Here is an 18556-nt window from a genome sequence, read left to right on the forward strand (position 1 = left end):
TGATTTTTCTTTTTGATTGTTTGCCTTTTAGTCTTTCTTGTACAATACTTGACAAAATTTGTCGTGATGACTGTTTTGCCACCCTTTCTTTTTCTACATAATATTTTGAAAGTCTAGCTTTCTTTTTACTCTGAAGTTCTCTTGCTCTTTCTTCCTGTCTAAAGTGTTCATTTGTTCTTGCTTTCCTTTTGTGTGTTATTTCTCTATCTTTTTCTATTTTTCTGTATTCATCATTAAGTCTTGTTTTTCTTTTACTTTCTGCTTCTCTGAGCTTTTCTTTGCCTCTGTACTCATTATCAAGCCTGGCTCTTTTTTTGCTTTCCATTTCTTTAAGCTTTTCTTTGCCTCTGTTCTCGTCATCAAGTCTAGCTCTTTTTTTGTTTTCTATTTCTCTGAGTTTTTCTTTGGATCTATACTCATCATCAAGTCTGGCTCTTTTTTTGTTTTCTATTTCTCTGAGTTTTTCTTTGTCTCTGTAATCATCATCAGATCTAGCTTTAGTTTTGCTTTGTTTCTCCCATTTTTTTTCTTTGTCTCTGTACTCATCATCAAGTCTAGCTCTTTTTTTGTTTTCTATTTCTCTAAGCTTTTCTTTAGATCTGTACTCATCATCAGATCTTACTTTAGTTTTTCTTTGTTTATCCCGTATTTTTTCTTTAGTTCTGTACTCATCAGCAAGTCTGGCTTTCTTTTTTATGTGCATTTCCAAAGTTCTTTCTTTACTTCTGAACATATCATCAGATCTAGCTTTTGCTTTATTTTGTACTTCTTTCAGTCTGAAATTCTTATTCAGTCGTTGTATTCTTTTGTAATTCCGATTATAAATTTTTCTTTGTTCCCTTTCTTGATTCTGAAAAATTTCACGATTATGTAAAGATTTTGCTTCACTGATTTTTTTAACTTTTTTTTCATTAAGTTCTTTTTGAACCTTGAAATACACTTCAAGTTTATCAAATATTTCATTGTTTTGTTTCTGGTGGACACAGGGAGGTGGATGTGGAGCAGTAACATTCTGTTCAGGTTCTAATGTAACACAACGCAGTTTATCAGAACAATGTTGTGCAGAAAGAGGCAAATATAGCTTTTGTTTTGTGCCCAGGCCTTGGCTTTGGGAAGCTTGGAGCTCATTGGGTAAAATTGATATATGTCTTTCTTCTGTATTCTCATCACTTCTCGAGAGGTGTTCTTCTTTAACTGTTACAGCAGTAACTTCAAATGGATCATGTACAGAATAGTTCATTGACACTCCCAAATTAAGACAATGTTCATACACCTGCTGAATAGTTGAGAAAGTCAAAAGAACACTTTTCCCATTTGGTACTTGCAAACCAGAGACACTTCTAGAATGGGAATCGAAAACAAAATACTTATTTGCTCCTTTTATGACAATAAATGTATTTCCCTTAAAAGTGATGAAAGCACCATTACTCTCCTGTTGATCTAGAGCCAAATTCAATGCTTCATATAATGTGAATGATAGGAAAATATCCAAGTCTTGACCTGTGTTTCCCATTGTTCCCTGAAGTGATTCTTGAAATTCAAATTTGTAAATTTTGTCATAACATTCCAGCTGCCTTGGTATTTCTTGTATAGATACATACTCATTATGCATAGTAGAACTGCGACATAACAATCCATACATTTCATCACCTTTTATTAATGTATGATCAAGATCTGAGGATGTCCATGATGTCATACATTTTTCTCTACTCAATACAAGAGCAGACAAACTATTAAGGACACACTGCTTTCCAGAATTTTCTAAAAACCTATCATGGCCCTGGTGAAAATGTCCTTGAACCACTGTTTTAACACAGGTTTGACTAAGATATTGTACTTCTTTTTCAATAGGTTGGATGACTGAATCATTTGCCATTGGAACACATTTGGGTGGTTTTATTTCCTTTTTTTTACTTTCTGTGTCAATAACGGATTGAGTGTGGATATTACAGACACCAGTATCTCTTTGTATACAACTACCTGCGAATGCTTCAACATTGTGTGGATCATTTGCTACATTTAAAACAGGTTCATAGTGTGCTTGATACTGATGTACTAGGTATATGGCTTCTTGTTCTACTTCATTGTTCCTGTCTACTTGTTTTGCAGAGAATTTCATCCAGGACAGCATATTTTCCTCATATATGTAAATATCTGTATGTAGTAAATCAGCAGAGGAAAGAATTTCAACTTCTGTAGCCCAGGTACCATTTTCAAGCATACGCCTTTTTTTGACCCAGTCATGAACAGACTTGTAACCTGATCGCAAGTGGCTGATGTATTGCTTTTCCTTTTCTAACATATGACGTACAGTAGCTTGTCGTAATTGACCATAGTGCAATTCGTTACCAAATATACTGTAGGATAAAGCTCTAAAAAAACAGTTGCCATCCCCCTGTATTTCCTTTGTCTGTACTGGTTTACCCAACTGTTTAACATCACAACAGGTAGACACAGAGGTTGATTCAGCTGTTACACCAAACATATTTGCTAGTTTCTGTTTTGTGGCTGTTGATAATGGACTATAAGTGAATTTATCTGGCATAGTTTGTTTTTCAAAGATGACATCTTCACCAGAGTTTTTTTTACTACTAGATATGTCATCTTTTTTCTGGTTGCTGTTTGTTTGAGTGAGAACTCTTTGGAGTAAATCCTTTTCAATATTTGGTTCAGACAACATTTCTATTCTTTTTTGTATCAGCTGTTTCATATTCAGAGAAATCAAAACTGGCTGGTTTTCATTGTCAACAGTAGTATTTTTCTTGTCATGTGATGTGGTTTTGTTCGTTCCGTTTGTGTATTGTTGTTTGTTGAATTTACGCTGGATTATTCTCCTATATCTTTTAGCTTTCGATGTCTTTACTACATGATTTGTTAAATCAGGAGGTGACTCGTTCAATGTGCTACAATCATTCTTTGTTGAAATTGAAGGGTCAGTTTTGTTTGTTTTCTTTGTAATATCAGTAGTATTGTTTTCGTTTTTTCTTTTATAGCCTGAAGAGCTTTTGCATACTTTTTTGGTACTTCTCTCTTTGATTTGTTTGGAGCTTTTCATTTCAGTATCTGTGCATGTTTTGATTTTGAGATTTTTTGTTTTAATCCTTTTTCCATTTGATGGTTTTTGACAAGAGTATCTTAATTTTGATACAGGCATTTTTTTCCTTGGCCTTTTGTCTATGGCATTCATATGCGACAGTTTCTGTTCCTTTGTTGGAGGTTTTCTCCTGTCATATTTTGCTGTGATAAGCATGATGTTATAAAGTTTTCTTTCGTCTTTTTTCACATGCTTTCTTTCATTCACATTCTTTTTATCACATAAAACTGCTTTATCATGTGCAATTCTTTCAACTGTGGTTTTGTGTGGTTTGTTTGATTTTCCAAACAAATCAGACATTGGTTCACTAGATTCTTCGTGCTTTGATTTATATCTTGTTTCCATCATGATTTCTGATCTTCTTCCATGCATTGTCTCAATGTCCATTTCGTAAGATTCAACTTTTGGATCATTATTTATTTCAGAGCTTTGTTCAGTTTCTTGTTTTGTCTCAAGCATATCTTCAGGGTTTGATTCAAGCATACTAAGGCAGTTAATTTCACAGTTTATTTTATTGAAGCTTGTTTGATAAGAATTCATTTCACCAAAGTTTGTTTCAATGACTGTTTTAATTATGGAGTCAGATTTTGTTTCACAGTTTGTTTCATAGTTTATTTCAGGCTTTGTTTGACAGTTTGTTTGATAGTTTGCTTGACAGTTTGTTTGACAGTTTGCTTGACAGTTTGCTTGACAGTTTGTTTGACAGTTTGCTTGACAGTTTGCTTGACAGTTTGCTTGACAGTTTGTTTGACAGTTTGCTTGACAGTTTGTTTGACAGTTTGCTTGACAGTTTGTTTGACAGTTTGTTTGACAGTTTGCTTGACAGTTTGTTTGACAGTTTGCTTGACAGTTTGTTTGATAGTTTGCTTGACAGTTTGTTTGACAGTTTGCTTGATAGTTTGCTTGATAGTTTGCTTGACAGTTTGTTTGATAGTTTGCTTGACAGTTTGTTTCATAGTTTGTTTCATAGTTTGCACAGTTTGTTTCATGGTTTTTTTCAGGCTTTGTTTCACAGTTTGTTTCAGAGTTTTCATAGTTTGTTTCAATGATTTTTTCAGATTTTCTTACTGTTTTAAGGAGGGCAGTATCCTCACAGTCTCTGATACTGTTTTTACCGAGGCCAGTATCCTCAGTCACGTCACTCGTCAGGTCTCTGATACTGTTTTTACCGAGGCCAGTATCCTCAGTCAAGTCAATGTCTCTGATACTGTTTTTAACGAGGCCAGTATCCTCAGTCACGTCAGTCCGTAAAACTGCCACCTGGGACTTCTTCACCAACGACTTCTTCCAGAATCTTCTGCGAGGCATGGCTAATCTGAAATAACAGCAAACAATATCTTGATTGATCATAGACAACAAGATTAATTGATAACTGATTTGATTTCATCCTTACTTCTTATGTGTGAATCATAGCATTTTATCTCTCTTGGACATGTATTAAATAAATGTTAACATGGTTAGTCCAGAACTAAAACACTGGCAGGTCCGCAAGAACCTAACCATGTGGCTGTATATATTAGGTTAGAGATCTGGACTGTTAAAAAACAACTAAGACTATCCTCTGGAGGCCAACTCATACCCCCTCACTCCACTACCAATGAGTTTATTTATGGAATAATTGTAATTGTAATACAGGGTCAAGGTCAATTTAGATTTCCGATACGAGAAGGTAAATTCTACCTCTTATAGATCAAGCACATTTATAATGTATAAGAATTATCTCTAGTAATAAAGTTTAGTTAAAATCTCGTTGCATTTGTATGATGATGACTAATAGTAATGGGAAACCATTACAAAAGTCCCCCAAACACCTTCCATATTCCCGAAGATGCAAATGTGGTCTCTCTGGCAACAAAACAGATACAGTTGAATTTGCACCAATCAGAAGCCAGTAAATGACGGCCATTTTCTTACAATGTGAAACTGAGGTTGTAAATATATACCAAATTTCATCAAAATTGGTGCCATTTAGGCCGACAGCCATTTTGTTGAAAATTTCAACTTTTTTTTTTATACAAAATTAAAGTTCATCATGTTTTCAACCTTCCAACAAAGTTGAATTGAATTTCATTGAATAGTAAAAGAGTTATGATAAACTAGAACTGTCGCCAGGATAGCCGACTAATACCTCTACAATCTGCTGCAGTCAATGGACAACTGTTATTTGGAGGCTAACTAAGATAATCTGTGCATGCCACTATTTCTGAAATTCAGAATGGCTAGAATATGTGTTGTTCATAATAAAGAGAATTTAGTCATAAGTTTTGTTGAAATCAGTCCATAGGTTTAGGAAGAGTTGTCTGGAACCTGTTAATAATGACTAGTTACCATGGCAACAAAAACTTTGGAATTTAAACAGATGCATGCACATATGCACATGTTCTCTAACATTTTGACCGATTGAATGGAAACCTGATATAAATACATTATGCACATCTACAGATTACGCATATCTACAATGTATAAGGATTATTGCCAGCAAGTTTTGTTGAAATTCCCTCAGTAGTTTATGAGTATAACCAATACAATTTTTGACAGAATATGCAGCCAATACCCTTCAACACTTGATTTCTATCTAAAGTGTGACCTTAACTTTTAACCTTCAAATCTGAAAACCAATCCCAATAAAGCACTTACAATAAGGAAGCACTTATATCAAGTTTGAGGTAGATTGTTTTGAAGTACAAATTGATTGGAAAAAGCAAACTAAAGTTACTGTATAGAAACTTGATTTCCTATCTTTAGCAACATTTACCTTGACCTTTGACACACAGAAGCAATAAGAAAGCACTGTATGAAGTTTGAGTTTGATTGGCCCAAAGAAATTAAAATTATTGAAGGGAAATAAAAGTTGATGGACAGACAGAAGGATCGTTATATCTACAGACAGAAAGACAAACAGACAACCTGATCCAGTACCCCTAACTTATTCAAACAAAAATATACATTATACATGTACTTTGATATTTATCTTGATTTCATGTTGCTTATGTCACACGTGCACAAATGTACCCAAATAAGAAATTCATTTATCAAAAATAGGAAACTAGCAGCTTTTCTGTCAAACCAGGACTACTATTGTATCTTTCATCCCCCAAAACCTTTTCATATTATTTTCAGCTTAACTGGACAATATGTCAATATTAACCAATCAGAAGCATTTATAACATTTTCTATAGTAATTGTTCTGAAAATAATGTATTTCATAAATAAAAAGCATAATTATAGAAGTTACATCATTTGACAAACTTTGAATGAAATTTATCCAAGAACTGTGTAAAGAGACCAGCTAGTTACTGTATAGCGTGAAATTTTAGCAGTCATAAAATTTTGCGATTTGGTCCTGAAAACTAAAAGCAAAAAATTTTGGCGGGTTAAAATTTTGTAATTTCCCTTAAATCAATGGTTTTAATTTGGCGTTGAGCAAATATATTACCTACCGGTATATATATATAATGTTATGTCCATACACCCTATCCATGTTGATCAACAGTGTTAACATAAGTTCATTAAATGGTATTGGTAGATATATATAGATGGCTTTCTTTACGTACATGTATCATAAGTAAGTTGTTCACCAGCTATTCGTATGTACCTGCATTTTGGCTGACAGTTTCCAGGCAACAACCAACGTTAAGCATCGGCGTTACTCTTGGGAGTTATCAAAGGTAAATGGCAGTCGGAACGAAAACTATTGGCAAAATTGAAATTTTCGCGTCTTTTTAATTGGAGGTGTTAAAATTTTACAGTTTAAATTTTGGCAATCTATAAAGGGGTCGACATTAACTTTTTTCTGCACTTGTCCCTTTGGACAAGTAACATTTATATCCACTTGTCCGAATGGAATTATCACTTGTCCCACTTAAGTTAAATGATGTTTTTCAATGACTGTGTATCATGCAGTAAAATGATAACATTGCAATGACAACTATATTACTGATATTTATTGGTGTTTTGTCCAAGTTACATAATGAAGAGAAAAAAAATGCTACTGACAGCCTATTTTCGATTTACAGAAACTAAACTAGTCTAATAAGAATAGAAATCAACTGAATAAAACATGAATATAATTGTAGAAATGCAATAGTGCATAAATATCTGAAATACTATATTTGCTAAATCTTGCAATAAATAGCGAGCCTGCATCTGTTGCTACTTTAGTCCTTCAAATACACTTGCAATTTCCTTGTACACTTTTATTCATATTCCTTCTTTTTCCAATATGCATATTCAATTCAAAGACACCAATTCGGCCGATTGAATATTTTTGAAAAACACAGAAAGTTTAGTTATCATCTGCATTAGTGTTCTGAATTAAACTATTTTCGTTAATATGAAAAAGTCACTTCCAATGTACACTATCCATGTTTTCCTTTCTTTTTAATCATAGGTATAAGGTGAAGTCTTGTGAATGTTGATTTCAGAATATAAATAAACAACATGAAGACAATATTTGTTACTTGTCCCGTCGGACAAGTGTTTTGATACTTTCACTTTTCCGACAGCAATTTAGTCTGGTACCGGACAAGCGGACATGCAAGCCTTAATGTCGACCCCTGCTATATACTCTCCAAATTAAAGCCCCGCTAAAATTTCCTACTATACAGTATCATGTTGGCCAAAATTTCTGTGGAAAATAACTCTGAATGCGCATCTTCTATGACATTCCTGTTTGGTTTTCTTCATATTGGTTTGAAATAGTTTGGTAGTCACTCTGGTGAAAATTGATGCAACTTAATAACTTTCAGGGAAACAACATCATGAGTAATGTGTTCAAAATGGGAGGTGTAAGCAGTAAAAAGATGTAAAGATGGGTACAATTCATGACATTGACAAAATGAGTTAAATTCTCAGAATTTGTTTGGATTGGAGTGTGTTTTCCATCAACACTTTCTATCTTGAAAATGATGTAAGAGGATTTTTTACAAATCGTTCTTTTTATATACATTTTATACCTGTCTAAACTTTAATGCAGACCTCCAATTGTTCTTTCTCAAAGTAGAGATTTTCTGTAATAATTAATATTTTAACCAAGCACAGTGCTTGTATCAACATAACGAGATCTCAAAGGGATCTTGCCACCCATCATTGAATGATCTTTATAGTTTTCATGTCAAACTGATCTTCTCTATATTTTTCCTCTCATTTATTTTATAACATGAACACATGGAACCCACGTGTGAAGTCCAAGAAAAATCCTTCCAGTACTTTTAAAGAAATATTGTAACATATTTCAATTCTCAAAATCCAAGACGGCTACCTGTTGGGAACTGCCAGATGAAGTTTGAGAAATATCCCTCATTTGTACAGAAATAGCAATAACAAACTTCAATTGTCAAATCCAAGATGGCGTCCTATTGGTCATGTTGTTTTCCTATTTGTCCCAAAATGCAATATGTACCACTAGGGACCAAGAGGAACCTACATATGAAATTTGAGAAAGATCCCTTTAGTACTTTCTTAGAAATAGCGATAACAATTTTTTATTGTCCAAATCCAAGATGGCTGCCTGTCAGCCATGTTGTTTTCCGACTGATGCCGAAATGCAATATGTATAACTAAGGACCAAGGGCAACAAACATATGAAATTTCAGAAAGATCCCTTCTGTACTTTCTGAGAAATAGTGATAACAAACTTCAACTGTCAAAATACAAGATGAGTGCAGATCATCAATGTTGTTTTCTGATCAATCTCAAAATGCAATGTGCACCACTAAAGACCAAGGGGAACCTACATATGAAATTTGAGCAAGATCCCTTCAGTATACTTTTTAAGAAATAGTGATAACAAGAATTGATTACAGACAGACGGACAACTAATTAACGTGTAGTGTAATACTACTACACAGAGGAGGATGTCCCACAATATATGGGGGCTTAACTTCATTCTAGCCGTGTTAGCTTACCAGGTAGATTTATAATAAAAAATCTTTAAGGAAATAATTTTCAATAGACAAACATTTTTATTTTTATCTAACAATCATATTATTTCCCAAGAAAAATCACACTATAATTCATGTATGGGAAGAAATTTCCTTGAAGGAAATGTCATAAAAAGTCATAAAGGTTGACAATTAAGACTTGGTATCATTGCAGAGCTGATAACTTTGGATCATTTACTGATATTGCATGTCTATGAGTTTATCTTTTATAGCATCTAATCAAGGTATTCTATTGGTGGCATGGTCTAAACACTAGTCTCAACACTAGTATAAGGCAGGGCGATTTGAACAGCCCACCATGTGATGATGGTGGGCTAAAAAAGTGCTAGTATCAATATCAAAAGAATGAACACAAATTATTTGGTTTACAAAGTGTCAATGTTATTATACATGAATGATTAGCATTTCTGCTGTTTATGTATCAAAATAAAGTACCATACATTAACTGATAACACTACTTTGTGCTGAACTGCATCAAAATCATACAATATGTCAAATCTGTATAAACAGACCACTCATGGGGAAATCTTAATTGAACTAGACTGTTCTTTTTGTTCTATTCACTTAAGATATACCTGAAGCAATGCAAAATATGCAATATGTAAAAAAAAAAACAATCTCCAGTTGACAAGTTGTTCAGGACATTGCAAAAGCTAGATTTAATGTATTTTTGTAATCATTAATTTTGTGAGACTTTCTAAATAACACAGCATATCAAATAATTATCAAATTTACCTAACAAATTATTTCATTATTTTTTATGTTTTCATGCAATATATTTTAATTCCTTTCGTTGCTGAATCCTGGTCCGGACACCGTCCCGATTATTCGTCACATTGCTGTATTTCCTACTTCATAATGCGACTTTTTCAACAGATATTGAATATCTGTCATACATGTTTCAAAAACTATATAAATCATGATTTTAAAGCAGAATGACTGTTGATGTATTCCTTTCTTGACGTCTCAGCAAAAATACGCGTTATATCAGTCAAATCATTGACCGATCTCAAGTAGACTACAGTTGATATGAAGGCCTTCATCGTATAAAATCTACGAAACTCTTGCTTAGGTTTACGACAACGCTCCGCTCTGAAAGAGTTAATATATCTGTTGGATTGTATTAAAAACTAAATAACACTTCGAACAATAGACGACAACTTGAATAATTACTAGTATAGACGTATTCGATGCACAAAGCTCTTATCTGGAACGCGACAGACGGAAGTGCCTAACCTAGTTTACGGTCCAAATATATTAGTTTACGGTCCAAATATATAAGCCTATGTCAAATTGGCACTGACTGGTCTCATTCTTAAAATATAAAAACATTAACAGTGTTTACATTATCAATCAAACCACCCTTCAACTCTTTTAAAGCGGGCAGTAGCACTAGCTTTGCAATATATCCAATTGTTCTCAGCAAAATATACGACGCCGCCATCTTACCTATAAAGGAGATATGAAATAACACGTGACATCAGAGTTATCAAAACGTTTGAAATTTCCCGTCGATTTCAAGCGCAAAAGGGACAAATGTAGACTTGCCCAAGTTCCAGTGGGGAATGAAATGTTCCACTCGGCTTACACGTTAAATAATAAAATTACACAGAAACAAGATCATATAAATTTGCTATTTCATAATCTTAGCTTAGGTTATTTTTACCCTTTTTTTAAAATTTACTTTTGATGTCCTTATAATTATCAGCTATAATTGCAATTTAGTTTCATAATAACATTTTTTTTTAATTTCTTTTTCTTAACAGCTCATGTATAGGCCTGTATGTTTTGCAAATGTTTAATCTAAAAGACAGAATTTAACTATTCTTTAAACCAATGGAAAATAACACATGTTCAGGGATATATTTCAATGGGAATAAGATAAATTCTGAGAAAAACATCCAAAATCATTATACATTTATTACCTATTCACTTATATCATTCAAGCAGCCTTATTCAGGACAAAGGACAAAAAATTTCAAAGTTACATATCTTATCAAAAGTTTCCAAGTTCATGTTCAATACTTGCAATCATAGTCAACAGTTATATATATAATTACTATAAATCAGTGCAAATATTGAACAATACACATATATTATCTTTGCATAACATAATTTTTCATTTAATATCACACTGCTGATGGCTGATGAACCTTTAATTCATGTATTTCTCTTCTGCACATCACCAACATGGAAATCTTCTTCATCAGAATAATTTGATAAATATCACTTAACAGCTTAACAGATTAGGTGAAAAGAATAAGGTGATTGCATGTGACAACAATGTTTAAACAAAGTTCCGAAAGCTATGCTGAAGAAAACATGTGAAAAATCTCCAACCTCTGCATATACCTCTTGACACAATTTCAAATGATTTGAACCATGTGGTCTTCAATGTAAGTCAAGGTCATACATCTGAACCAGCATACCATTGGCCTACTTAAAAATCATTTTTAAAGATTTAAACCTATTTGATCCTGTGACCTTTAATTAAGGTCAATGTCATTCATCTAAACAAATGTAGTAGCCCTTAACCCTAGCATGCTACAGGCCCAATATCAAGTCCCTCATTTGAACAAACTTGACATCCCTTCACCCCAGCATGCTACAAGCCCCAATATCAAGTCCCTGGGTCTCTTGGTTATTGAGAAGTCGTTAAAATTTTATAGTCTATTCTACCTTTGTGACCTTGAATAAAGGTCAAGGTCATTCATTTGAACAAACTTTGTAGCGCTTCAGCCCAGCATGCTACATGCCAAATATCAAGTCCCTGGGCCCCTTGGTTATTGAGAAGAAGTTGTTTAAAGATTTTTGTCTGTTTGACCCATATGACCTTGAATGAAGGCCAAGGTCATTCATTTGAACAAACTTTGTAGCCCTTCACCCTAGCATCATACAGGCCCAATATCAAGTCCCTTGGCCTCTTGGTTATTTAGAAGTTGTTTGAAGATTATAGCTTATTTGACCCATATGACCTTGAATGAAGGTCAAGGTCATTTATTTGAACAAACTTTGTAGCCCTTCACCCCAGCATGCTACAGGCCCAATATCAAGTCCCTGGGCCTTTTGGTTATTGAGAAGAAGTTATTTAAAGATTTTTGTCTGTTTGACCCATATGACCTTGAATGAAGGTCAAGGTCATTTATTTGAACAAACTTAATAGCCCTTCACTCAAGCATGCTACAGGTCTAATATCAAGTCCCTGGGTCTCTTGGTTATTGAGAAGAAGTTGTTCGAAGATTATAGCTTATTTGACCCATGTGACCTTGAATGAAGGTCAAGGTCATTTATTTGAACAAACTTTGTAGCCCTTCACCCCAGCATGCTACAGGCCCAATATCAAGTCCCTGGGCCTTTTGGTTATTGAGAAGAAGTTGTTTGAAGATTATAGCCTATTTGACCCATGTGACCTTGAATGAAGGTCAAGGTCATTTCTTTGAACAAACTTTGTAGCCCTTCAGCCCAGCATGCTACAGGCCCAATATCAAGTCCCTGGGCCTCTTGGTTATTGAGAAGAAGTTGTTTGAAGATTATAGCCTATTTGACCCATGTGACCTTAAATGAAGGTCAATGTCATTTATTTGAACAAACTTTGTAGCCCTTCACCCCAGCATGCTACAGGCCCAATATCAAGTCCCTGGGCCTCTTGGTTATTGAGAAGAAGTTGTTTGAAGATTATAGCCTATTTGACCCATGTGACCTTGAATGAAGGTCAAGGTCATTTATTTGAACAAACTTGGTAGCCCTTCAGCCCAGCATGCTACAGGCCAAATATCAAGTCCCTGGGCCCCTTGGTTATTGAGAAGAAGTTGTTTAAATGAAAAAGTTGACGCCGGACGCCGCACCATGGCATAAGCTCACTTGCCCTTCGGGCAGGTGAGCTAAAAATCACTGCATAACATGTACATCGACATATGGCCCTAACATTCCTGTGTAGTTTCAATGAAGTGAGGGGGAGTAGTCCAGACAAGATATGTCTCATCATAACGTTTATATTGGTTACCATGGCAACCAAATGACATCTATTGTTTTGGAAAATAGAACCATTGTAATTGCCATACATCAAAACCCTAATATACTCATTTTTAGCTATATCTTAATCAGTCAATCAGAAGCCTCTATTTTGTTTGCATAGTAACACTTCATTAAATACCTGAACATCAAATTATTTAATAAAGTACACCACTTCATCAAGTTACCATGGCAATCATAATTTCTGAAAAAAAAGAGAAAAAAACAAAAAGAAGAAAAAAATCTTCATGATCTACACAAGATTACAATTCAAAATGACCTCTGTACCGACTGACTCACTTTTTTCTTTGGGGCATACACTGGTTCCTCCTCTTGCTCCTCTCCATTGACTCCATCAACTTTATTCTCCATCGACAATGCAGCTAGTTCAGCAGCAACATCATCCTCCCTGTTCAATGTTAGGAACATGTTTTACATAAACAGACATGAAGTCACTTTGAAATGACCATAAACTATTGTCATACTTTGTATGTGACACTTCTTTGTGAAAACATATTGAACTAAAAAATGAGCATATTAACTATGAAGAGTTCTAGACATATTATCAACTGACCTGGTTCACCTTCCTTAATGACTAAAGCTGTTGGTAGGATGTTAAACAATACACAATCAAAAGACCTGATTTGGTCAGAAGAATCCTGACGTTTGTCCTATCATATCAAAAAATCAATTTTTAAATGCTACAATTAATGTACAAAGATACATTATTCTTTTATACAAATGTGATAACTACACAATAAAACTGAACTCAGTTTTTCTACTTGATGGTCCTTGAAAGCATTTTTTCGCCTTTGGTTTTGACCTGATTACTGTAGGGGACATTCAATGATATAGCCAAATACTGCCCTTATGAACACATTAAAATAAAATTTACCAATCATCATCATCCTTTTTCCTCCTGCTCTTCTTTTTTCCTGCTGACTTTGTTGCTGGTTTAACATTTTCCTCGTTTGCTTTTTCTGAATTTAAGACTGGGTCTGGAATATCATCATCACTACAAAGAAAAACATAATTTTTAGGTCAAGTTGTCAGACTGTATGGCTTATATCAGATTTATAATTATTTCTAATAAAGTACTCAAAAAAAAAAAGAAACAAACAAAATTAATTCCCAAATGAAATCTATGTTGTCCTTGACAGGCTCTACAGGTACATCCATACCCTACATTAGGACAATAACACAATATCTCTCTGAACTGTAGACCACTAAAGAAACTTGCACCAAAATTTAAACCAACTGTTGACAGACAGACGGATGACTAGACAGCTGGTTGGACACAAATGTATGCCTATCGTTGACTAATAATAACAAGGGCCCAATGGGCCCAAATCGCTCACCTGCAATGCAGTGATCTTTTCATTTATGGATCCTGCAGTTATTTGAAAGCATGCTACAGGACCAATATAATGTCTCTCTGCACTTTGGCTTTTCACTAAAAGTCATTTAAAGATTTAAGCATACTTGATCTACGTGACCTTGAATGTGAGTCAGGGTCATTCATTTGAACAAACTTGGTAGCCCTTCACCCCAGCATGCTACAGACCCAATATCAACTCCCTGGGACTCTTGGTTATTGAAAAGAAGTCATTTAAAGATTTTAGCCTTTTTGACCCCTGTGACCTTGCATGAAGGTCAAGGTCATTCATTTGAACAAACTTAGTAGCCCTTTACCCCAGCATACTACAAACCCAATATCAACTCCCTGGGACTCTTGGTTATTGAGAAGAAGTCGTTTAAAGATTTTAGCCTTTTTGACTCCTGTGACCTTGAATGAAGGTCAAGGTCATTCATTTGAACAAACTTGGGAGCCCTTCACCCCAGCATGCTACAGGCCAAATATTAGGTCTCTGGGACTCTTAGTTATTGAGAAGAAGTCGTTTAAAGATTTTAACCTTTTTGACTCCTGTGACCTTGAATGAAGGTCAAGGTCATTCATTTGAACAAACTTGGTAGCCCTTCACCCCAGCATGCTACACACCCAATATCAACTCCCTGGGACTCTTGGTTATTCAGAAGAAGTCGTTTAAAGATTTTAGCCTGTTTGATTCCTGTGACCTTGAATGAAGGTCAAGGTCATTCATTTGAACAAAATTGGTAGCCCTTCACCCCAGCATGCTACAGACCCAATATCAACTCCCTGGGTCTTTTGGCTATTTAGAAGAAGTAGTTTAATTTTTTTTTAGCATATTTGACCCCTTTGACCTTGAATGAAAGTCAAGGTCATTCATTTGAACAAACTTGGTAGCCCTTCACCCCAGCATGCTACAGACCCAATATCAACTCCCTGGGACAGTTGGTTATTGAGAAGAAGTCGTTTAAAGATTTTAGCCTTTTTGACCCCTGTGACCTTGAATGAAGGTCAACATTATTCATTTGAACAAACTTGGTAGCCCTTCACCCAGCATGCTACAGACCCAATATCAACTCCCTGGGACTCTTGGTTATTGAGAAGAAGTCATTTAAAGATTTTAGCCTTTTTGACCCCTGTGACCTTGAATGAAGGTCAAGGTCATTCATTTGAACAAACTTGGTAGCCCTTTACCCCAGCATACAACAAACCCAATATCAACTCCCTGGGACTCTTGGTTATTGAGAAGAAGTCGTTTAAAGATTTTAGCCTTTTTGACTCCTGTGACCTTGAATGAAGGTCAAGGTCATTCATTTGAACAAACTTGGGAGCCCTTCTCCCCAGCATGCTACAGGCCAAATATTAGGTCTCTGGGACTCTTAGTTATTGAGAAGAAGTCGTTTAAATATTTTAGCCTTTTTGACTCCTGTGACCTTGAATGAAGGTCAAGGTCATTCATTTGAACAAACTTGGTAGCCCTTCACCCCAGCATGCTACAGACCCAATATCAACTCCCTGGGACTCTTGGTTATTCAGAAGAAGTCATTTAAAGATTTTAGCCTTTTTGATTCCTGTGACCTTGAATGAAGGTCAAGGTCATTCATTTGAACCAAGGTGATTCATTTGAACAAACTTGGTAGCCCTTCACCCCAGCATGCTACAGGTCCAAGATTAGGTCTCTGGGCCTTTTGGTTATTGAGAAGAAGTTGTTTGAATGGAAAAGTTGACGCCGGACGGACGACGGACGCCGCGCCACGGCATAAGCTCACTTGCCCTTCGGGCAGGTGAGCTAATAAACTAATAAACACCAATGTTTTCTAATTGATTTGGTCATCACAGTATGAATGTTTATGTTTTTGTTGAGATCAATAAGAATTCTACCTGGACATCAAATTTTGAAAAGAATATATACTTATATATATAGGAAGCAGAAGACGTGTAGACAAAGAGTCTGTATATTGTGATTCAAGAACAGTAAGTCGGATTAGCAATCTATCCATGAATCGAAGTGCACTTGCAGGTAGGATGTAAGAATGGCACAATGTACTTGCTGCCCATGTCACTTCTGCATGATCCTAAGAGCAAAACAATTTTGGATTTTATTGTTTCTCCTCTTTCTAAACAGCTTTATGTCTCACATGACATAGCCTCATTTTGGTATTTTAATTGAGTTTTTTCCCTTGTGAGGAAGCGAGGCTTTGGGTTTTGCTCTCTGGTCAAGACATACATGTATGTACTAGAGCCGTGGTACTCCTGCTTGAGGCACGGCATTCTGGAAGTGGAAAGACTGGTGTGGCTGTTGACAGTATAATGTAACTAAGTGGGATTTTTACTGGGGATGTTGTCAGCAGTTACATGCTTTAGTGATGAGGTAACACAATAAAGTCAACGTCAGTTTGACACTATCAGAAGTAGTTAAATATGGATATTAGTGGGAATATACTGCACTCTCCCAAAACACACATGCATGCATCTCACACAAAAGGGAGTCTGTCCTTAAATCACCTTAGCTGTTCATGTTAATATGATATTAAACAATTTACAAACAGAAAAGAGGATTGGTGCACGATTAATTTTCCTCCTGTTAGTTTGGTGTCTACAGCTAGAACAGTGTTATATGGAGTAAGTGGACATGTACCCGGAATTGGTGGTCAGACTCAGGTTCAATACATACATATACATGTAGCTCAAGTGATTAAACAGGGTTCACCTGTGTGTAGTTTAGTTTGAACTCTTTCTATTTTTTATGAGTAGTAAGTTACTTTGAATATATAATTTATCAATTATTCAGTGACATAATATAATCGGATAGGATTTCGTCATTTGGGAAAATGCCACATAGGTGAAATTGATTTTTTTCCTTGTTTCAGTAAAAGTGTAAAATTTCATAGGAGAAGGAACGTTGGATGCTGGATTTCGTGTCATGTTTTATATACACTAACAAGAAAACCGATATTTAACGGACATGATTCACAAACAAAACAAACCCATACTGACACAGGTTCAATTTTTTAAAAGTAAGCCAGATAGTTGACACTAAACAATCAAAGAGGTGATAATTCAAATCAGCTGTCACAAAATATGTGTATCCATTTATAAACATTATCAGTACCACGATATTGCACCATCGCAGAACTTTTCACGTATGGAACCGGGTAACAATAACATAGTGTACACTTACAACTCTTCATCCTGCCCCTTTTTCCCTTTGTTCTTTGGTTTACCCATTCTTCTAGAACGAATATCATGAATTCTAGATACTGTCTCTCAAGTTTTACTGAAAAATTATATTTTTTTCCGTGTCAAAGGCCTTCAATATTGTCGATTCTCGACTTCTATGTGCGCATGGAGTCGACGTTTCCGGTTGCAATGAATACTGGGATAGGGGAGCAAACAGTGATCATATTATGATGATCAGGGATCATTTATTATTTGGAATGACGGTGATCTACGGTATAACATATATACTTCTATAAGATTTACAATAAAATAATTACTACGTCCTACCAAAAACATGATCTCATCAAGTATATTGGAATATATAAAGAAAACTAAATGATATATAGCCAGTTTAGCCCCTCCCACTGGTGGTCTGGCTTTGGTGGTTGATTATCACTGGGTGACTTCAATAGACCTGTATCACTGTACAATTAGAGGAATCTTTAATATTCAACATTTCCCTCATTTTTGACCAAATTATAAATTAACATGAAGATATCCTATATAGATATATTATATGTTTATAACTAAGAATGAATCTTAACATCTCTCACTTCTTCTGCTTAGTAAACTCTGACTGCGAATAAATTAGCATATACGCAGTGAAAAAAGCTCAGCGGTTTAATAAGCCCGGGAATCGGTAATATAATTATGACGTCGTCTATTTGAGACGTTACAGGAACGTCAACTAGACGGCATCATTTTGAAAGGACTGATCAACGCAATTTTAACGTTTTATCCTTGTACCCAATGATCTCTGCACAAAAAGCTAACATCAAGTGAGTATTTTGTCGAAAACTAAACTGAATATTGCGGAAATGAGTGCATATTTAACTTTTCCACGATCTAAGCTAACAATAAATGGTTGAAGCGTACATTTCCTAGAGAACATTTTGACCCCGTCACTACTAAATCTGTGTC

At 35.1% G+C, this 18556-nt stretch overlaps 1 protein-coding gene across 3 annotated transcripts in view; it reads right to left on the reverse strand.

Moving 5' to 3' along the window:
* LOC117329537 (eukaryotic translation initiation factor 5B-like) overlaps positions 1–17791 on the reverse strand; it is a 103086-nt gene extending 85295 nt beyond the window's left edge. For 2 of the 3 annotated variants that reach the window (XM_033887526.1, XM_033887524.1), the window contains exons 1-3: positions 17598–17782; positions 13943–14062; positions 13348–13456 (exon numbers count right to left, since the gene is read on the reverse strand). In XM_033887526.1, the coding sequence (XP_033743417.1) occupies positions 13348–13456; positions 13943–14062; positions 17598–17644 (276 nt within the window). In that variant the 5' untranslated portion in view covers positions 17645–17782. Of the gene's footprint in view, positions 1–13347; positions 13457–13942; positions 14063–17597 lie in introns of all 3 variants that reach the window. The other variant, XM_033887525.1, reaches the window with a different exon arrangement.
* Between the last annotated feature and the right edge of the window lie 765 nt (positions 17792–18556).

This window comes from Pecten maximus, chromosome 6, assembly GCF_902652985.1.
Source record: "Pecten maximus chromosome 6, xPecMax1.1, whole genome shotgun sequence".
In the NCBI taxonomy this organism is placed as follows: Eukaryota; Metazoa; Mollusca; class Bivalvia; order Pectinida; family Pectinidae; genus Pecten; species Pecten maximus.